The 23,284-nt window shown below is 48.3% G+C and overlaps 1 protein-coding gene across 5 annotated transcripts in view; it reads left to right on the top strand.

Moving 5' to 3' along the window:
• CEP192 (centrosomal protein 192) overlaps positions 1–23,284 on the top strand; it is a 1,978,693-nt gene that overhangs the window by 1,104,457 nt on the left and 850,952 nt on the right. For all 5 annotated transcript variants that reach the window (XM_085605862.1, XM_085605865.1, XM_085605864.1 and 2 more), the window contains exon 29: positions 12,970–13,146. In XM_085605862.1, coding sequence (XP_085461988.1) covers positions 12,970–13,146 — 177 coding nt within the window. The remainder of the gene's footprint in view (positions 1–12,969; positions 13,147–23,284) is intronic.

Consider the following 23,284-nt stretch of genomic DNA (forward strand, 5'->3'; position numbering starts at 1 on the left):
ATTTTTATAAAAAAAAAAAATATGGTTTTATTACATGAATTTTTAACAGGCTCTCATGATGTATATAGTACTTTTATGGTGATCCTATTTATCCATTCATTCTGGTGTGTATTAGATTTTAGCTGCTGTTTTATGGAATTGCTCTGGATATATTTTGTATGTGCTTTTATGACCCAACACGTCAAATAAAGCTTTTTTGGATTGGATTGGACTACAAGACCAACACCGCAATTAAAAACCTGGAATGGCTTCTGCCCACTGCAACATCCAGCATGAGGTTATAGGCCAGCCCACTTTTCCTAATGGCTCCATTTGCTTTGAGTGACTGTAAAAAGCCTGTGCCCTTGCCTAAAAGATGTTCCTTTCTTGGTCAATGACAGAGGAGTTTCAAGAAGTGTTTTTTTTATTTGTTTTGTTTCATTTCCTTAAACATACCAACTATTGATTTTTCCTGTAACTTGGGTGCCTATTTAGATGGCGAGCTATTTAATCTTTTTATTCCAAGCCCCCCATATCCGATTCCACTTTTGAGGACCGCCTCGATTGACGAACACTGCTTTTTTGGCTACCATAGCGGTGTCCATGTCTTTGCACCATGTGGCAAGCGTCGGCGACTCTTCCGAACATTACCATATTAACATTCCCACTCCCTCCACCTCCATCTCTGCTTGACGGAATTAAAACTACCCGCCACCCTTAACTGTGCAGAGTGCTTGATACCCATCTCTGTCCCCATAACTTGGGGTTGAGAGTTAGCGTGCGCTGTCCATTAGAACCCCCCAAACAACTTCATTAAACGCGGCTTCCCCTTCTGTCAAATGTACAGTTCGGAACTTCGTTCCAAGGAGGCTAGGTCTCAGCGACAATTTCCATTAGTCTCTGTAGTTGGACATCACAGTCCTCCCGTGTTCTGTTGTCAGTTCAAGGGGACCATGTCTTAGGTGCAGCCGATCGGTGCCAAGGCGGCCAGAGGTCAATAGAGTCCAGCTGGGTGCCTCTCTTTGAAATGCATCATCCCAGTTCTGTTTCAATGCCGGGCGTAATCCAGTAGGTTCTCTCACTCCTGTTCTTCACTCGTCATGTGTTCTCCACGGTGTGCCTCGAGTCCTCCTTTCTTCCCGATCGAGTGACCTTTCGCCATCCCTCCAGCCATTCCTGCACGTCTTCTGGTGCCAGAAAGAATAATGTTTTCCCCTCTGCTTCCACTCTTAACTTCGCCGGGAACATCATGGAGTATTTGATTCGACGTTCGCAAAGGGTCTTCTTCACATCAAGAAACCCTCGACGCTGCTTAGAAACTGCTGCTGTGTAGTCCGGAAAAATGGTGATTGTAACATTGTCAATGCGTATCGGGGGAGCGGTACGAGCGGCTTGCAGTATTACTTCTCTGTCTCGAAAGTTGAATATGCGGGCCAGAATGGGGCGCGGAGGAGCTCCCGGTTTCGACCTTCCTCCGGTTACTCGTGCGCCCTCTCAATGGAGAAGTAGTTGGATAGGCCTCGTGGTTAGAGGTGATTGGTGATGAGATCTTCAACAAAGATCAAGGGCTGGGCCACCCGTTCGTTCCGGTACACCAATAAGGCAGATGGTGTTCCTCAGTGATCGCCCTTCTTGGTCTTCCAGCTTCGCTGCCATCAGCTTGTTGTCTACCATGAGTTGGTTCACTTGTTTTTTCAGAATGGTTCTTTCCGACACTAGAGTTGTCGTAGTTCCCTCCACCTCTGTTATTCTAGTGGACAGTTTGTTAAAGTCTGCTCGGATCAGGGAGACTTCTACCGTGAGGGCCCCAATGCGCGTATCTACCTTGGTCAGATCGGCCATGATGTCTTGCAGGGTGACTTCTTGTGGCGCAGTATTAATTTTTTGGGGCGCAGGCTGGCTTTCCTTATCCTCAGGGTTCGTCTGCGTTTTGGAGTAGGCATATTTATCCATTTTGGCCTGGCTCAGGCCTTTCGGATTCCTGGTACTCATCCTGGCCGTTGGAGTGAGTGCGCAACTGTCCTGAGATCGAGGGCGGTAGTCACCGCCGCCAGCCAGAGGGTTAGTCAGGTTCTCGTGGCCTGTCTGCTTTCCCACCCTCTATCCACTGTCTCTGCGCCTTCACAGTTGCTCCCAGTTGGATGGTAACCACGTGTGTTTGGTCCTTATGTCTGACTGAGTTCAGCCCCAGGATGGAGAAACACTGTCCCTTGGGAGCGTCCCTCTCCCTTGCAGGATGTTTTGATCCTGGCCCTCTTCCTGCACCGCTTTCTGCGTTGGTGTCGTTGCGGTGGGATCCTACTGCAAATATTTATGCATGTACCTGCTGCGTAATGTATATTATCCCTACCTAGACTGCTTGTCTGAGCGTGCGGGGGGGGGGGGGGGGGGGGGGAGTCCGTAGTGATAGATCCTTCCTTAGGCCAGCTCAGGAATTGCTGATCGAGTTTACACCACAGCACCGCCTTCCCTGACAAGATGGTGTCTGCCCAATCAATCGTCTGCTGAGAGTCTGGGGCCCCTCCATGTGATTCAGGCGCGCAACACCCATTGGGCTCACCGGGCTTCAGCCCCCCCCCCGTCGTATGTGACAGCCCGGCTGAGACAGCCTCTCGGGCTGGCGTCCATCTAATTGCAGCCGCACCCGAGTACTTCACAGGTCTTTAAAAGACCATTTACTCGGTAATGAGGCTTTTGTTGTGGTTTCACCCCTGCTTATAGCCACTCTGCCTATGGCTCGAAGACTTAGCCCCCCCCCCGAAATATTTTTCAGCCCCCCCCGAAATTTGGCTCTAGTTGCCTGCCTGATGTGATTGTATTGTCACTATTTTTGTGGGCTTCTGTTGTGCCGTTTAAATATTTCTCCCGGGGTCACCGTATGAAGCGGGGCGGGGGCCTCCGAGCGCGCCCGCACCGACCGCCGAGCTAGATCTCAGCCGCGTATCACCCAGGGAGTTGCGTGTGTATCACGAGCGGTAGGGCTTACCAATGCTCCGCTGTGCAGTCCGTCTCAAAATGCTGCCGTTCTGTAGTGATCTCAGCCGGGCTCGTTGGACCTATCTTTGTCCCGTTTTGTGCTTTCACTGCAGCGGCAGTCGTGGTGTACTGGCCGCTGCGTCCGCCATTGGGCCCTCCCTGCCGCTCCGCCTCGGTCGGCCTCACCACAACTTTAGGCCCCGGTCTGTCACGAGGAGATAGGCTGCCGCATGGGTCTTAGCTACCACTGCCGCAGGGAGTCAGCACGGTACTTCAAATCCGCATCGCTCGGTAGCTTGGATCTTCTGCTACCATTTCCTATAATTGCATGCAATTTTGCCGCCGGATAATTGGTCGGATCTGCGGGGCCAGGTCTGGGACCCTCAGGAGCCTCTCTAGGCTGCGGCCATGTCCGTCGGCTGCTAGCCTAATCTTTTATTTTTAACAATGTTCTCACAAAGTGTTTTAGTCACAGTGTAACATTGCTGCTGACTACAGTTTCAGTTCTTATTTAGGTACAGTGGCAGCTCCAGTTAGTGGTGGAAACCAATGTGAAACCAATGGGTGATGCAGGAAAACACATACATTTCTAAAACTTATATACCCATAGTTCCCTCAAGGTTTTTCCCAAAAAACTAGCTGTTTAAATAAAAACAATATTTAAAATGACTAAGTAAACACAGCCGTTAGTGACAACGTTTTCATCTGTAACTTCTTGTCACAATGACATGTTTACAAAAGCAAATATTGTTACGTCCGCTAGACAGTCGTGGGGATATATAGGGTTGGTAGGTTCTCCAAGAACCCACGGTACCTAGAACTCTGAGCTTCACAGTGGTTTTTCATTTTGTACCGAGTGTATAGCAATTCATATGGAAAAACATAATGACTGAAAAATGGATATGAAGGAAACACCAGATAGCGAGTTTAGGAGAAGGGTTTATTTGCACACTTTTGAATTTGTGGGTGCCCACTCCAGCATGTGATGCAAAGGGCATTTTGCAAAATGTCTTCTTTCTTGCACACGTTTGTCAAATAATATTTTTAAGGATTTATTGTAAAGAATAAAGTAAATCCCCTAATGATTTTTTTTTTTTAAACAATGCATCCCCATTATAAATCCATTTTAAATAACTGTGTGCAAATCGTTGATGAAAAAGACAGTAAGAAATTAATAAAAATGCCCATTTTTAGGATAGATCTCTGTTGCCCTCTCCCCAGTTTCCCTAATTACTTTATTACCCAGATGCAGTTTAGCAATCTCTAGTCTGGCCAATTCCCTAAATATTTTATAATCCAGATGCATTTTGCAATCTCTGGCCAAATTGGCCAAACTCTTTGTTTTATCATTGAGACTTTTAAGCACCCCCTCATGTGTTATTTACTCAACACAAAGTTTTACAATCATCTTTTGGTCACATGTTATCACTTAGATTTACTGATCCTTGCAAGGCCTTTTTAATTCTATAGAAGTATTCTTTCTGCTTTAGCTCCCAAATGCAAAACGGTTTTACACCGGCAAACACTTTGTATGGTTTTAGCGACACTGATGAAATGTGGAATAACACCTGATGTCTGTTTATGTTCATTAGATCTCAGTAATTTTCGTATATGTGATAGACACTTCTAGCTGCAGATTCCTTACCGTAGAATGTTCCCCTAGTGTCAGATGGATCCAGTAGATCTGAAAGAGACAGTTATAGATTCCTTACCATAGAATTTTCCCCAGGCCTCAGACTGGATCCGGATAATTTTTTCGTCAGCAGTACCCCTGCGTGTCAAAAAGTGGCGTTGGTCGGCTCTGCTTCGTCGTTGGCGTCATGGCGCCAGGATGACTTTGCGGTAGCGACTTAGACTCTGCCCTCGCGCTCTGACGTCAGTTCTTTCTTTTTCCGCGCCAGCCAGTGCAGATGCGGAGAGAGCAGTAACTCCAGTCATTGTTTGACTGACTTTTTGGCGACTTTTGTCGACACTGTTTTTGAGTCTTCGACTCCTGGTGCACGAGAGATGCCCGGTTTCAAGGCCTGCGGCTCCTGTAGCCGACTGATGTTGGTGACTGGTCCGCACCGCGTGTGCCTCTTCTGCCTGGAGCGCGACCACAATCCCAAGTCATGCTCCAACTGCTGGACCATGAGTCTGAAGTCTTTGCGGGAGCGGTCCCGAAAGCTTCTCGAGGCCCGGCAGTCGGCTCCGCGCCGTTTGAGGTCCCGGTCGCGTAGGAGGTCGAGGGACCGCTCGCGGAACCACCACCACCAGTCTTCTTCCCAGTTTTGGTACTCCTCAGGTAAGTCAAAGCACAAGAAGAAGTTGAAGAAGCATCGTTGCTCTTTGACTTCTCCCTGTCGGTCGTCCGTCGCGACGAGGGATGCGGGTGGTGTCCCTCCCTCGGCCCGCGTGCTGAGCCCAAAGTGTCGAAGAGTTTTCTGCCCTTCCCGGGACCAGGAGCGACCCCTGCCCAGCTTCGCCAATTTTACGAAGCGATGCATGCCATCTTTGGGCAGTCCAACTTGGCTCGGCGTGCCTTCGGGCCCCGCAGACTCAGCTGGGGGCCCTCGGGCTTCGACACAGGTGACTCCAGCCTTGGCACCGCAGGGTCCCCTTGGATCCAGGCCTGGATCCAGATAGTCGCCGGTCGACCTGAGTACACCTGCCCTGGTGCTGAATCCACCGGCACCACGTCCGCAGCCAACGCCCCCGGCCTCCACCGTGAGGTAGACACGGAGCCGGACCGTCATTGACCGACACCGGATCCGGCGCCTACAGGTACTTTTGTGCCCTTGTTCTACCCTGGCTCTTTTAGACTGGATTGGCACCCAGAGGAGGGTGAGGAGGACTGGGAGGGGTCTGGAGACCCTTTAGCTGACTAGTTTGGTTATGAACTGGACTGGAGAGAGGAACTGGGGGAAGCCAGTGGTCTGGATACATCACCAGACCTTGGAATTTTGTCTCCTCCTACTGTGGCTATGGAGGAGGAAGCGTCTTACGCCGTGGTGTTGCATAAGGCGGCCTATGCTCTCGATCTGCCTACGGTGGTAGTCAGGACTAACGTCCTGATAGAGGTGCTTCAACCGGCAGCGAGCTCCTCGGAACAACTGCTACCATTTAATGAAGCCCTCACCGACATCCTTTTGGGCACCTTGTCCAGGCCCAACACGGGCTCCTGTGGATAGGATGATGGCCCGACACCACCACCGCCCGGCCCCGGGCGACCCCACTTTACTCTCCCAACACCCCACCCCTGAGAGCTTGGTGGTCCAAGCCTCCACCTCCAAAGGCGTGTTCCCTAACGTACTGTAGGAGAGTAGGGTCTGCAATCCTATGATCACCCAGATTTTTTTGCTTTTGCTTCATTGGTTTACGACTTTCTCCGGCTGTGGGCCTGCCAATCAGACCCACAGCCTAGCTGTTCTCTCTCGAAATTAACACACATGTACATTAGGTGCATCCACTAATTGGAACTGGGCCGCCTTGTCAGTCCCTGTCTCAGCATACCATAGGTATCCAGGGCATCGGTGTACCCAGGGCCTACCAGGGGCTGAAGCATGTATTATGCCACCCCTGGAATGGCCACCCAAATCTGACACAACTGGTTGCACGACAGCTGGGGCCACGTGGTGTAATCACCCGTTGCTGTAGGTGTAGTATTCCTACACCTAAACCCTAAAATGGACACATGGATTCCTATCAGTCACTCCTATAGCAGGCCTTATCAATCCTGAAGGCAGAGTGCAGGGAATCATGTGGGACGGTGCTCTGGCGCGAGCTGAGCCCGTTGACGGCTTGTGGAACCAAGTCCTAATAGCCGTTCCATGGTGACGCGGGCCAACTACTTTTAATGCATTATAATCCTTGCGGTTATTTGCTAACGTTGGCATCACATCACCTACACATGTCGAGTAAGGTGTCATACGAATGGGAATACGAACCCCTCGCCAGTCCTGGCGACGGGGTTAGCATTCCCCCCTTTTAGAGGGACACGACATGGAAGTAACCTTGAACCCCGGTTAAAGTTGACTCAAGCCTCAGCATCACAAAATGGATGCTGCCACCAGACACAAGTCTGACCTCCTGCTGCTGGGGGACCTTCCAGCAAGGGGAGCTTGGACAAAGGGTTTCCTGTCGAGGGCGGTGTTAGCACCATCCCAGACAGGGTTTGTGTATCCCAGGTAGGCAGGGCTGAAAGGAAGGTGATTGCAAGTGGCACCCCGGTGCTCACTGTGCATAGCCCGGCTCAAACCAGTTTCGGGGGCACACCAGCCCCTGAGCTGGCGCGAAGCCGGACAAAGGATAGGGGTGTAACCACCCCCCTCCTGGCTCCACCCATAGGTAGAACCTAGTCACGGGCCAGCCCCTTTTCTTAGAATAAAGGTAGGAGCGAGTCCCCTTCCCAAATTGGATAATCAGATAATCGGATAACTCCGAATCACGAACCACTTTCCACGAAAGGAACTCTTGACTATTTCTGAAGACTCTCCCTTGTGGCTAAGGAGTAGCCACCCTGCACCAGCAGGCACCACCTAAGCGCTTGCGGTTTGCTGTACGTCTCCTACGGATCAAGACTGCCCAGCTCGACGAGACCCGAGTTCCCTGCCATCTCTGACCTTTTACCTACCTCATCAGCCCAGCTGAGAGTCGTAGGTGTGACGAGACCTGCGGGACCGGCTATCTTCAGAACCTGCACGACGCTTATCTAGCACGCCCACCGAGGGACCCTCGAGTGAGTGCACCTAGGGTTTGAGAAGCCCTAAACCCTGAGCAGCTCCAGCATCGAAGCCTGTCTCCCCAGCATCCACGAGATCTGCGTGGGGGCCCTTCCGCTTCTTGCTGTTCCCAGCGTTGTCCGACCACTTGCCGACCGGCTTGTGGCCCTCTTCACGACGCTCCAAGATTATTTGCATCACCGGTCTGGTTGCTCCAGACTGGCTCTTGCTCCCCTTCAACAGAGGAGTACCACGGACCCTCCTGGTCCACTCCCGACGCCATCTTGACTCCCCCGCTTGGGTTGCCACTGCCAAGATCCGCTGCCCCTTCCTGGGCCCAGCATCATCGACAGCAGACACCTTCGTGGGACAGCTCGCCCTCCATCCTGGTCGCCGCCGCGCCTCCTGGTCCGAGGAACAGCCGAGTCCGACGTCACCCACTCACCTGGTCGAGGTGACTTCAGCCGGTACCCCCCTGGTACCCACCCGATCGCTGGCTAGCGGTTGAGAACTGAGTCCCCTCTGCTTTCAGGTTTCCTTCATCACCGATCCAGGCTTGGATCGTTCTGAACATCGTCACTGGTCGCCTGCCAGCAACTTCTTCTTTCAGGCTCCTGAGACTACACGGGGACTCCCGACATCTTGCCGAACTTGCCGCAGCCTCCGGGCTAGGTAACTCGAGCATCTCGGTGCTCCATCGCAGGTTCGCTCTACAGGTGTCCAGTTCCTTTTTCGTTAGTCCCACTGATCGGAACACTCCGGAATCAGTACCTCCAGACTCTAACCATCCGCATTTCACTGTTAGTGTAGATGGTTTCTCGTGCCCCTCGGGCATTTGTGTAAATTGTGCAACTGAAGTATTTTCCTAAGAGTTTTGTAGTGTGCTTAGCTCCCTGACTCATAAAGAGCCAGGGTAGTCTTGTTATAAATAAATATCCTTTTATTTTCATAACAACTTGTGTGGTGTCCTTTCACTTGGTGTTCAAGGGGGTATATGTGATGGTAAACAGCTGGCTTAACACGCCCTCTAGAGTTTAGCCTAAGACTGCTCGTATCCACGCTACTAGGATAGCTGGTCTATAAGGTTGACTTGCAACCAATCATCAATAAGGGTCGTTTGGAATGATACACAGTGATCACTAGAATAGTGAGCACTACATATCAGGCCAACTTCTCACACGTACCACCTGATAGGGAATCCAAAAAGCTGGGCCATCTTGGGAAGATGTTTTCTTCCTCCAACTTGGGATTGTGGTCGGTTAACACCACATGTCTTTTGGGCCGTTACACCCACTCTGTTTGGGATATGGTAGCGCAAGTGCTGCCCCAGTGCCCGGAGGAGGCCCAGGCTGTACTCTCCCAGGTAGTTGCTGAAGGGAGAGACACAGCAAAGTTTACCATCCCCTGTGGGCTGTTTTCCGTCGACTCACTATGCAGGACGATTTCCACGTCGGTAGCCCTTCGACGCTACGCCTGGTTGAGGTCGACTGGTTTTTCCGGGGATGTCCAGTCCACTCTTATGGACATGCCCTTTGATGGCCATCGCCTATTCGGTGACCAGGCAGACCACGCGCTAGAGCGCTTTAAGGACTCGGGCTACGGCCAGGTCCTTGGGCTTCTCTTCCACCCGACCTGCACAGTCTGTTTTTTGCCCCTTTTGTGGCTATGGAAGGGGTACCCCGGTACGTCCTGCCCAGAGCCACAGGCCAGCGCAAGCTGTTAAGCACCTGCACGGCCAGGGACGTGGGAACCACCGCCGTGGTTCTGGAGGCCTGTGGGCGGGTCATTCTACCACAGCCCTCTCTGCAGCAGCCTCCAAACCCTCCTAGTCAGACTTTTCAGGGCCACTAATCGCCAGTGGGCGGCAGGATTCGCCATCACCTCCCCCACTGGCGCACCATCATGTCGAACAGGTGGGTTTTGCAAATAGTCCGAAGGGGCTACTCCCTCCCCTTCGAGACTTACCCTCCATTCATGCCACCTCAGTACCATTACATATCAGAGGATCATCTGGCCGTTCTCCAACAGGATGTTTCGGCACTCTTGGCCAAGGGAGCCATCGAGCGAATTCCTGTCCCAGAAGTAGGTCGTGGTTGATATTCCCACTACTTTATGGTGCCCAAGAAGGACAAAGGCCTGCGCTCTATTTTGGATCTCAGGAATGTCAACCGCTTCCTCCAGAAGGAGAAGTTCAAAACGTTGACACTAATTCAGGTCCTGTCTACCCTCGACCCTGGAGACTGGGTGGTAGCGTTGGACTTGCAGGACGCTTATTTTCACATCCCCGTCCTGCCGGCTCACCGGCGTTACCTGCGGTTAGCGGTATCCCCCCCCGAACAGCGACTCCAGGATATTCCTGCTATGATTCGATCTTTCAGCCTCTATCCCGGTTTCGGTCAGGATGACCCTCAGGCTACTGGGCCTGATGGCCTCCTGCATCCTGCATCCTGCTTGTGAACCATGCCAGATGGCATATGCGGGTTCTGCAGTGGGACCTGAAGTTCCAGTGGGCTCAACATCAAGGGAACCTGTCCGATTGCGTCCAGATCTCGGAGGGCACTGCACACCAATTGCAGTGGTGGCTAACAAATCAGGATTGGGTCGAGGGCAGGTCCCTCTCCCTTCCCCACCCAAAGTTGGGAAAGGAGAGTGAACACTAAGTGTTGTAAATTTCTAGTTAGGGTCTTAAAGATACTGTGCTGTGTATTTATATATGCGTATTTGTATGTTCTATGTAAGTCTATGTATATATTGTTGTATTTTTTTTAATTAATTCATTTCCGAAGCAATTTGTGGACCAGAGACTGGTCTAATGGCATGTGTCTGAAATTAAATCATTTGTAATTTGTGTTTAATATAATAGCAATGTTAGGGTAATTAATTGTGCGCTAGTTGAAAATGAATTTCTAATATGAAGCCAGACAAGTCCGCCGGAACCATGCTCTCCTTAAAAGCCATTGCTTTTTGAATTTTACAGGCCTGGAGAAGCAGACAAATGGGAGGGGGCTAAGGAACCTTATGGATAGCAGCATCCCCTCAATCATAATGAGGACAACTAGTATGAGGACCTGGTGGAGACAAGTCCGTTAGACACCTCACCTGACACTAGCTTGGTCTCTCCTCCTACCGTGGCTACAGAGAAGAGGGCCTCCTTCACTATGGTGGTGCATAGGGTGGTTGAGGCCTGGAACCTTCAGCTATCCACAGTAGTAAAGACAAACCCATTGACAGAAGTGCTTCAGCCGGTAGTTGCCCTTTCCAAACCTTTAATCCCTTTGACGCGGAGTTAAATGACGCCACTTACCTGCGCACAGAGGTACTGCTTTAAAAACATTTTTATCCAATCTGGCGCCTAGGGAATATTATGAGGCAAGGAATATGTGGCTAGATAGTCGCTACAAGATAAGGCGTTACCAAAGGTAAGTAATTTGTTCTTCAAGCAGTAGGTACATCATGGGCGACAGAGGGGCGACAAACACCAAGTAAACAAATAAAATCTGCATAAACACGCAAAATGCATAATAAAACACATTACCACTAACAATTATATTTTAAACTGAGACCTCAAATAGAACTTAGTTGTTTTGGATTTAGCAAAATGTTAATTCTCAGCACTGGGCACATGCAGATCATCAGCCCACTCCTTTGCAATGGGGAACAACCTTTACAACGCAACTTTTACAACGCACTACCATTACAACGCATTTTTTACAACGCATAATCCATTACAACGCATGATATTACAACGCATGACACTACAACGCATTTTTAAAAACTACCTTTACAACGCATTCCATTACAACGCATACTACCATTACAACGCATACCATTACAACGCATAATATTACACTATACTATCCAACACTTACCCTACTGATGCACCCCCTGGAGTTAGAATAGTAATTTTTACCCCTATACTATCCAACACTTACCCTACTGATGCACCCCCTGGAGTTAGAATAGTAATTTTTACCCCTATACTATCCAACACTTACCCTACTGATGCACCCCCTGGAGTTAGAATAGTAATTTTTACCCCTATACTATCCAACACTTACCCTACTGATGCACCCCCTGGAGTTAGAATAGTAATTTTTACCCCTATACTATCCAACACTTACCCTACTGATGCACCCCCTGGAGTTAGAATAGTAATTTTTACCCCTATACTATCCAACACTTACCCTACTGATGCACCCCCTGGAGTTAGAATAGTAATTTTTACCCCTATACTATCCAACACTTACCCTACTGATGCACCCCCTGGAGTTAGAATAGTAATTTTTACCCCTATACTATCCAACACTTTCCCTACTGATGCACCCCCTGGAGTTAGAATAGTAATTTTTACCCCTATACTATCCAACACTTACCCTACTGTTGCACCCCCTGGAGTTAGAATAGTAATTTTTACCCCTATACTATCCAACACTTTCCCTACTGTTGCACCCCCTGGAGTTAGAATAGTAATTTTTACCCCTACACTATCCAACACTTACCCTACTGTTGCACCCCCTGGAGTTAGAATAGTAATTTTTATCCCTACACTATCCAACACTTACCCTACTGTTGCACCCCCTGGAGTTAGAATAGTAATTTTTACCCCTACACTATCCAACACTTACCCAACTGTTGCACCCCCTGGAGTTAGAATAGTAATTTTTACCCCTATACTATCTAATACTTACCTTAAATGCAATTTAATATTATGCGTTGTAATGGTATGCGTTGTAAAGGTAGTATGCGTTGTAATGGTAGTGCGTTGTAAAGGTATTTTTTAAAAATGCGTTGTAGTGTCATGCGTTGTAATGTCATGCGTTGTAATGGATTATGCGTTGTAAAAAATGCGTTGTAAGTGCATGCGTTGTAATAGTGTGCGTTGTAACGTCATACATCCCTTTGCAATCAATGTTTTTGATTTACGAGAAACAGGCTAGCAGCAAACTCAAGGTTCCCTACAAAGTGAGCCAGCTTCATTAGCAACCAGTGACTCTACCGACTATGGTTGGAGCGAAACACGTTGCATAAGCTACTCAAGTAGTGCGCTGACTTAATTTTATTGTTTTCCAGCACATGATGTACCTGGAACATTTTCGAGAAGGCTGTTGAAATTGATTCGGATTACAAGTTTACTACTTTCATGTATTTAAATTACAGATTTGACATTTTAAGTAATTCTTACAAAGTTCAACGTTTAAATAATTAAGTTAATTCAGGTACCTGTGTTTCATCTGGTTTATTTGATTCCTAGTATGCATTACAAAATGATGAAAACCTTGTCATTTCTTAATACAGAATTTCTTTTCTTTTGAAGTGTGCTCATAATATATGTGAAACCTTCCGGACCGCAGTATGAAGTGATGTTAGAAGGCTCGACAGAGAATACCTCTACAAAAACTACTGAACCTTCATCAGTTTCTTCACATGTTCCTCCTATTCTGTCCAATAAGCAGTTCATGACGTGGGGAGGAGTTACACTTGGATCTTCCATGTAAGGATTAACCTATATCTATCTTCCCTTCAATCTTCATTGGATTTCAATTTCAGTCAGTGACTAGATTTAATATACAAGATTTGCTGTCTTAAATGTTTTCACAGTTAACCAAGTGTCCCTAACTATAGTATTAGCGTGAATTCAAATTCTTATAGGTTTTTATTTTTTGTGTAATGGTCTTTTTCCACCCACATGAATGTGCTATTCTTAACCTGATTGTGTGAATGTTAGTTCACTTTAGCATGGGAAGAACATTTGAATGGATACAGAAATACATCACAAGGATTTGTATTTTTAGTGCAATATTAACTAGTGACGCAATAAAAAACCCACAGGGCTCATCAAAGAATAGTGGTCAAAAACAAAATTCGAAGATTGATGGCAACATTTGATATTGGTTCACTTTAAACCATATTAACCCCATCAGTTTCTCTTTGAAAAGTAAAAACCAACATTTAGATCTGATGTACATTGCATTTGCTTTCATCACAGGTAACTTATATGATGTCTTCTAATTCCTTTTTAAACATTCAATGAATTGTGTGAATGAGTTAGAGAGCATACTCTAGACTGATTCTGTGAAAGTGGGCCTAGACATTAATTTTCTAATCATTCTTAAGGTTTTCAAATAAGCAAATAATTTGGTATCTTGGACTTCATTCTAGGTGCCTAGATATAAAGACGGGTACCAAGGATATTTTTCATAATTAAAACTGCTTGGCAGACAGAATGAGAAAATGTGGTGGCATACTAACCTGTTACCTTGATCCTGTGATCATTTAGCTACTCCTAAGGTCCAAAATTAGATTCTTCCAATAGATACAGTAAGCACAGGAAAGCATTATTGTGACCATTATCTTGGTGTGCATGTCCTCACTTCGCTCGATTCGTGGTTAGCTGCTTTTTGAAAGTTCTTCAAAATATGTCAGTAAAAATTTGCAGTTGGACTCTGTTCCATACGACTCAGTTGGAGCAGAACCTGGTACTTATATTGTTTACAGGCTAGTACTTCATTTCATTGCCCACTTTTCCTTTAAAGTACCCTTACTAAACAACTACCGCATTGATCTGGCAAGTGAGTTCCAGACTTAGCCAGCATCTCCTCCTACACTTCCTTCTCAAGGGTACGATTATCCCTCAAGACAAGCAGTTGTTTCTGTCTGCGATGGCTTCCGAATTTCACAGCTCACAGGGTATTTCTTTGCTTTTTTTGGCACATTTCCCCAAGGATAAAGAGAGCATGCAGAGGTTAAATCTAAAGAGGGTTTCTAGCGACTACATTCATACTGCCCAGTCATTCTGGATTTACAGAGCCTTTCCAGATGTTTTTTTCTCTGTATTATACTGTTGTAACTGTATTATACTGTTATTGAGTTAGAGGTTATGCAGACCCCTGATAGTTATCAGGGCTCATTTCAATGGCACTGCTGTCACATTCTGGCCTTTTGAGCAATGTTCGGTTCAAACCATCGGCAAACAGCTTTGTGATCATCATTGTCTTGTTTAGGAAGAGCAGTAGCAATCTCAGTTGGACTGACGACTTCAATATTCTCAGCCCTCCTCTTTCAGGGATGCTATGGAAGTGGTGTTTACGGAATGGGTATCTGTTAGAAGAACAGGATTCTTAACTTAAATAACATTTCTTGGGTTTGATACAATGTTTGCAGATACCTTATGACCACACCACCTCACACCTGGAGGATGATTTTTACTTTTATGTTAATATTTATGGTTGACTCCTTCCTTTGCATCTTTTACCTTCAGGGGAAATGATATAGCCAGATGGGCCTGATGTTACCAGTGGGGAGCACTTCCTATACCTTCTATTACATTGCTTTTGGAAGAGTTTCCAGACTCCTTATGAAATCTGAGTATGCCACCTGTCTTTGGTGAGAAGTATTACTAAGGGAAAAGTCCAGGTCAAGTCTTGCACCTGGAAAGGATTCTGCAAGATCTATTGTATCAATCAGTAGTACACTGGTTCAGTTTAAACTAGTCTTGATCTTATATCTGCAACACCTCTAGAGCAATTAAAACAGATTAAAACAAAGACAGATCACAGCCAATGACTAGCTTTCTCAAACCGTACTGAAGTTCCAGAGCATTAATGAACATTTTCATAAGTCTAGGCATCCATCAAAGCAGAATCTATTTCTTTGCCCTTATGGTTAAGCGGTGCGGGCAAAAGATGTTTGTTTTCTGTCCTCTTACACATACTGTTTATCCTGAAAACTCTCTGAACACTACTTCTTGGACTTATGTTTTTTTGACATAAACCTCTCAAGCCCAAGAAGAAATATCTCTAATTAGGCCAAAACGGTATGTCCTGCCATCGTGTTGCCTCACAACTAAAAAGTTTCCTTCATTTAACTCACCCATAAAAAAAAAAAAAAACATTCTTTTATAGTTGCAAGGACATTATGTCCTTGTCCCTAGGAGACCCTGTTAGGCACTGGAATCGAGACGCATTAGCACCATTTTTGTAGGACCTTGGTGACCACTTGGCACTGGACCCATACCTATCAAAGGGCAGTGATCTAAAGAACCCTTTGACCTTAACTTTTAAGAGTCTGGTTTCAGAACATCTTGTTCCTAGTTAGTTTAATATACACACTGTAGGAACGTATCCCCACTTTTTGCTGGTGTTATTCTGTTTTATGACTAGTCTGGTTGGGATTCTGCTAATCAGGACCCCAGGTCCCTAGTATATGGTTCTGAGGTACCCAGGGCATAGGTACACCAGGGGTCTCCCCTGAGCTTCAGCATGTATTTTGCCACCCAGGGGAGTGCACTTTAACTGGAACTGCAGGACTTGAATTGCAGTCTGTGTGAGTTGGTGCTAGCACCTCTCCGGGCAGATAGAAGTTCCCTCTGTATCTGAGGTCACTACACTTAAAACCAATAAGTCACCCCATGGCAGGCTCTTCAGTCCTGTGGGCAGGGTGCTTGGTTATAAGTATGAGGGTGCCCCTGCATGAGCAGGACACCCCTACAAATCTCGGAGTTGATTCTCCAGGCTTTGTAGGAGCTGTCAGACATTTAATACATATAGTGGATATGAAGTCAATTACGAGATGTCCAACTTTATATTGGCTGCTCTGAAACCGGTCATGTTTGTTATCAAACATGTTGGAATCCAACCCTACACCGATTCCAGTGTTTGATGTAGGGTAACATGTACTGGGGGGCTCCCCTTGGATGCCCCCATGTATTCCCAATGTGAGAAGTTGGCCTGATATATGATGTCACTAGTTCTAGTGTACACCTTGTATCAGTCCAAACAATCCTTATGGTTATTGGTTGTAAAGTCAACCTTATAGACCAGCTATCCTAGTGGTAGCATGGACAAGAGCAGTCTTAGGCTAAACTCTGTATGGCATGTGAAGCCAGCTGTTATACCATTTGCAATCCCTTGAATACCAAATGAAAGGACACCACAACAGATATATATGAAAATAGAATGTATTTATTCTAGTCAAAATACCCTCAGCACTCTTTAGGAGATTAGAGGTAAGTACCACACAGTCTTATTTAAGCATACATTAAGTCACACAGGTAAGTAATACAGTTGGGCCCTAGGGGCCACGCAAACCATATACTAAGTAAGTGGTATAAGGACCACTGTCACGAACACAGGTTAGGCCTAGGCCTAGGGAATCGCTGGGGCTACACTATCCTACCAGTTGCTAGGCAGTGGGAGGCCCACGGGATTCAGGTGCAGAGTGGAAACACTCACGCGTAATGCGTTAAAGTAGATAGAAATAGTTATGTTTAGAAATTAAGAGTTTTAGGACACTTCGGAAGGAGCTAGGAGTTAGAGACTTGGAAACTAGACCCTAGGATAGTCAATACCCTTGTGAGCCCCGGAGTACTCCAGTTACCTAGACCACGGACTGCGGGTGCATAGGTGTGAACTTGCGTCGGGCTTTGTCGTCGACTCCTATGGATGCCTGAAGAAAGTTGCTGACAGGCAGTCAGTTTAGAGTGTCCGGTGGATCCCAAGGCTGGGATCAAGAAGAGAGGATACCTGCAAGTAGAGGGGACAGATTCTAGGTCACCAGCCAGGAGCCGGGAAGGAACCAGGCGATGTTTTGAATATGCAGGTGAAGAGGTGAAGCTTGTCGCAGCAGCCACGGGTACCAGGAGGTGTCGAGGACGACCAGAACCAGGAGGCGAGCTGTCACACGAGAGCTCTTGCTGTTGGCGGCGTCGATGTCGAGTTTGGACCCAACAAGCTTTGGCAAGCGCAACCCACGCAGAATGAAGGATTCGCTTCTGTTGCAGACCAGGAAGGCCTGAGGTGCTTCTCTTTCACAGGGAAGCAAGGGCCAGTCTGGAGGAGCCAAACCAGCGGTGAAAAGTTAAGGGTTCGTCGTAACAAAGGGTCCGAGGCATGTGGGCTGCTGAATTCATATCTGTGCATAGATCGCCGCCTAGTGTTGGGTCCGGATGTTTGCACGTTGTTGTCCTGGAAGAGTCTTCGAAGTATCCTGGGATAGGTGACTCCTCCCCTGGACTACAGTGCGCATGGGCATCCTCAGATTGTTTTTTATCGCCATTGGGTTCGGATGTGCTTATCTTGACTCAAGTTAGGAAAAACTTTTTACAGGCCAAAAGGCCTTTAGTTCGCGTCGGTACTGTTCCCGATCGGTATCGATAGTTATTTGTTAGTTTACTAACTTCAAGAACAACTTTTTCGCATCATACCCGACCATCGACCCGACATCGACGATGGAATCGAGGACACCATTCAAGCGGTGTCCTGTATGCAATGCGAAATATCCCCATGTCGACGTCCACCCGGTGTGCAACAAATGCCTTTCACCGGATCACGACGAGTCCACATGTATGGCCTGTGCCCGATTCCGGTCCAAGAAGTCTCTCCGGAATCGACGAGCAGCGAGACTTGAAGCGCAGCAAGCGGCACCGGCCCCGACCAACATCTTCAGCGCCGAGGACGAAGATGTCGAGGACGTGGAGAACCTACCCTCCAGCCCCGCTTCCGAACACGACTCCGGATCGGAAGACATCGAAGAACGACTCTTTCACAGAGACGAAGCCGACACCGAGGTAGGAGACTACGATGAGGCCTTAAAGGCTGAAGAGAGTAGCTCCACTGACGAGCAAGGCCTACCCGTACAGACTGAGGATATCCCAGTGCGTCAGTCTATGGCCCCGGTCGAGGGATCGCCTTCGGGCCTTACCCAAGACCTATCCCGCAGTTCTTCGGCCCCGCCCTCTGGCCCAGCCTCGGACATTCAGCGGCAGCCATTACTACCCAAAACGACTGGTTTCCCTTCATCGAAATCGAAACCGAAAGCCGTACTGGTTCATCAGAAACCGAAACTGAAAGTAACACTGGTCGGATCGAAGCCCACCACACCTTCGACGCCAGCCAAACCCGTCGGCGCCGACCGCACCAAACGGGACTTCGGTACCGAGCTTGCAGCAGCCGACGTCGGCGCCGACACACGGAAGAAGACCATCGGTACCGCCAAACCGCCTCGGCTCCCGGCACCGAAACAATCGGCTCCGGCCACAAAGGTCAAAATGGCTGCTGCGTCTCACACCGCTTCGAAAGCAGCACCAAAGGCACAATCATCGACGCCGTCGACAGCTACTACCTCTCCTCGACTCGATGACCCAGTGGCGCCGTAGAAGTCCACGCCCGCCTCTACAGAACCGGTCAGCGCCAAAGAACCGTCGGCGCTCCAGGTGCGGCAAGTTGCAGCGTCCTTGCAACGCATCAAAGACAAGGCAGCCCTCCAGGACACGTCAGGCTCCAAGCCGAAAAAAGCTCAAAAGGCTTCTCCGGCCCCAAAACTGTTCGAAATCAGAACACGTGTCACCCACACCAGGATCACACCTGCCGAACGCTCTCCTGCGGAGACGTCACCATCACACATCATCGATGCCGACACCGGCAGAATGATGCTCCACAAAAGGAGAATAACTTCCGAGCCAGCTTTGGACTCCTACCGGATCCCACTAAAGAAAAAGCTGCCAGTGGATTCGGAACCAGTTCTTTACGAACCTCTCCATACCTCTTACCAAGATCCACAGTCCTTCTCTCCGACACACTCCGAAACCGACGTTTTGGAGGACTACATGGGTGACCACGTCCCCTACCCCGGAGAGATGGACCCTGAAGGCCAACAGGACCCTGACCAGGCTTGGGATGACCCAGTAGACCCGGGTGCACCTATGGATACACAGGACACGCAGCTATATGGCGCAAAAACGTCTCCCACAGAGGACACTGCCGCATTCAACGCCCTCATTGAACGTGCTGCGGCCAATCATGGTGTGCAACTCCACTCTGACACCATCGAGGATGATTTTCTCATGGATACTTTCGCATCCTCAGAAAGGAATATCAAAACTCTACCCATGTTGAAAGGTGTCCTCAAACCAGCAAAGGACATTTTCAAAGAACCCACCAGGGCAAGAGTAATAAACCCCAGGATCGACAAGAAATATAGGTCGGCGCCTGGGGACCCTACCTACATTAGAGGCCAGTTGCCTCTGGACTCCATAGTGGTCGCGAATGCTCGCAAACGGGCGCACTCGCAGACAACAGGGGATGCTCCTCCCCTGGACAAAGAGTCCAAGGTGCTAGAGACCTCCGGCAAACGGGTTGCAGCCCAAGCAGCTAACATATGGCGTATTGCCAATACTCAGGCGCTCCTAGCTCGCTACGATCGTGCACATTATGACACATTAGAAACATTACTCCAGCATCTCCCTGACCAATACAAAGAGGGAGCAGAGATCCTCATCAGGGAGGGACAACTCCTCATGAACGCATCCATTAAGTGTGCACTGGATGCCGCAGATACAGCTGCCAGAGCCATAAACACTAGCGTCATGTTACGACGACACGCCTGGTTACGAATCTCCGGATTCAAACCTGAGGTGCAAAATAACATCCTCAACCAGCCGGTCAACCCAGACTACTTATTCGGGCCAGAGGTTGACACCACCCTAGAAAAAAACAAAAAGGACACAGACACTGCAAAGTTCATGGGGGCTCTCCAAACGCAGACCTTTCGGAGCGGCTCCTTTCGTCGCCCCGGAAATAGAGGAGCAGGTAGAGGACAGGGGTCACAGCAAACCTACAACAAGGGAAACACACAAAGTTCCTACGATAAAAACACCCGGGGTGGATATTGTGGCTCAAGCACAAAGGGCAGAGGATGCGGATACAGCAACACCAGGTCCTCCCCCAAGAACAAACAGTGACGCCCTCTCCCTTCCTCCCGACCACATAACACCTGTCGGGGGAAGGCTACAAAGGTTCCTGTCCACGTGGAACTCCATCACCACGGACAGGTGGGTCAAAGATATTATCAAACACGGTTACTGCCTAGAATTAACCTCAACTCCACCCACAATACCTCCAAAACACCGTCCTATGTCCTCAGAGCACTTAACGCTATTACAGCAGGAAGTGCTAAGTATGCTACAAAAAGGCGCAATAGAGGTCGTACCCGTCCACGAGCAAGGTACGGGGGTGTACTCCCTGTACTTCTTAATACCAAAAAAGGACGGGTCACTCAGACCTATACTAGACCTGAGACCCCTCAACCGCTACATTCTCTCTGAGCATTTCCACATGCTCACCCTGCAACAAGTCCTACCACTGCTCAAACAGGGAGACTTCCTAGCCACGCTAGACCTCAAAGATGCGTATTTCCACATACCCATTCACCCATCACACAGGAAATATCTCAGGTTCACTATTCGAGGGCAGCACTACCAATTCAAGGTTCTTCACTTCGGCGTGACAACAGCGCCCAGAGTTTTCACAAAGTGTCTGGCTACTGTGGCCGCACATTTACGGAGGCAACACATTCATGTCTACCCCTACCTGGACGACTGGCTCGTTCAGGCAAAGTCAGCCCAGCAATGTGCCAGCCACATGTCCCGCACCATTCACCTTCTTCACAGTCTGGGGTTCTCACTAAATTATCCAAAATCCCATCTCCAACCCGCACACGTACAACAGTACCTAGGTGCGACCATAGATACTCTGGCGGCCACAGCTCAGCCGAATTTAGTGAGAATCAACAGCATGCAAATGCTGATTTCCAAGTTCAAACCCCAACACTCCCTTCCCGCGCGAGTGTTCATGCAGTTGATAGGCATGATGGCATCCTGCATTTTCATAGTCCCACACGCGAGACTACATATGCGCCAGCTTCAGGAGTGCTTAGCACGTCAATGGAATCAGGCTCAAGGACAACTAAAAGACCTAGTGTTGGTGAGCGGTCGGGCATACAACTCTCTGCATTGGTGGAATCCACAAAACCTTTGCAAGGGCCGACCGTTCCAAGAGCCTGTACCACTGGCAGGACATCACCTTGGACTGGTGAGTGTTGCAAATAGTCCGAAGGGGCTACTCCCTCCCCTTCAAGGCTACCCCTCCATCCATGCCTCCAGCTTACGATCTGCTGATGGAGCATCGCCTTCCCCTACTCCGTGAGGAAATCAAGACTTTCTTGGACAAAGGAGCTATGGAGAGGGTTCCCGGGCCAGAAATAGGCTGTGGTCGTTATTCCTGCTATTTCTGGTTCCAAAGAAAAAGTTAGGCCTTAGTCCTATCCTTGACCTCAAAGTCCTCAACTACTTCCTCAAAAATAAGTTTAGGTTGCTCACCCTTGCTCCGGTCCTTTCTGCTCTGGACCCTTGAGACTGGATGGTAGAGTTAGACTTGCAGGACGCCCATTTCCATATTCTCGTCCTGCCTGCCAATCATCGCTACCTGTGGTTTACTGTGGGCCACATGCACTTTTATTTTCCTGTGCTCCCTTTCGCCCCTTCAGTGTCCATCGGGTGTTCAAAAAGGTGATGGCTGTGGTTGCAGCCCATCTGTGAAGATCAGGGGTTCCAGTCTTCCCCATCTGGATGACTGCTTGCTGAAGACAGGCTCGTCCCAGGCAGTCATCTCCCACCTCCAGAGTATGGCGAACCTCCTGCACTCCCTGAGGTTCACTAGCAACGTGCCTAAATCCCACCTGACTCCCTCTCAGATGCTTCCTTTCATAGGAGTCATTCTGGACACGGTGCAGTTTCGGGCTTATCCTCACAATCGGCGATTCCAGGATATTCAGGCCATGATACCAATGTTTCAGCCTCTATCCTCTATTTCGGTAAGAATGACTCTGAGGCTGTTGGGCCTCATGGCCTCCAGCATCCTGCTTGTGGACCATGCCAGATAGCACATGCGGGCTCTGCAGTGGGACCTGAAGTTCCAATGGGCACAACAGTCGAAATCTCACCAACATGGTTCAGATATCAGAGGCCACTGTGAAAGACCTGCAGTGGTGGCTAACAAACCATGTTTGGGTCAGAGGCAGTCCCCTCTCCCTTCCCCACCTAGATCTCACAGTAGTGATGGGGATGGGGTGGACATCTGGGGATGGTGGAGATCAGAGGTCTCTGGTTTCCAGCGGAAGCCAGGCTGAGCATCAATCTGTGGGAGTTACGGGTGGTCTGATTTGCACTGAAAGCCTTTTTACCATCCATCAAGGGAAGGCTAGTTCAGGTGTTCACACTACCACCATGTAGTACTGCAACTAACAGGGCGGTGTGGAGTCTTGCATCTCTGGACTTGTCACCAATAACCCAGCCCAAGACCAACTGAAATTTCGTGAATATGTTCTGACCATCTCTGATTGGATGGTGGAAAACTACCTCCAACTTAATTCTTCTAAAACAGAGATGCTGCTGGTTGGCAGGGCTCCCCATAAATGGGACTGTGAGAAGTTGGCCTGGCATATGCTGTCCACTAGTTATAGTGGGCACCTTGCACCAGTCCAAACAACCCTTATTGGTGATGAGTTTAAAGAAAATCTTTATTGAAAGCTATCCTAGTGGTAGCTATGGAGAGCAGCCTTCAGGCTAAGTCTTGAAGGAGTGTAAAGCAGCTTGGTTTACCAGATTATAACCTTGAATAACTAAATGAAAGGAGAACCACACAAGGTGTGTGTATATATATATATATGTATATATATATATATGTATATATATGTGTATATATGTATATATATATATATATGTATATATATATGTATATATATATATATATATATATATATATATATATATATATATATATATATATATATATATA

This window comes from Triturus cristatus, chromosome 5_1, assembly GCF_964204655.1.
Source record: "Triturus cristatus chromosome 5_1, aTriCri1.1, whole genome shotgun sequence".
Taxonomy (NCBI): Eukaryota; Metazoa; Chordata; class Amphibia; order Caudata; family Salamandridae; genus Triturus; species Triturus cristatus.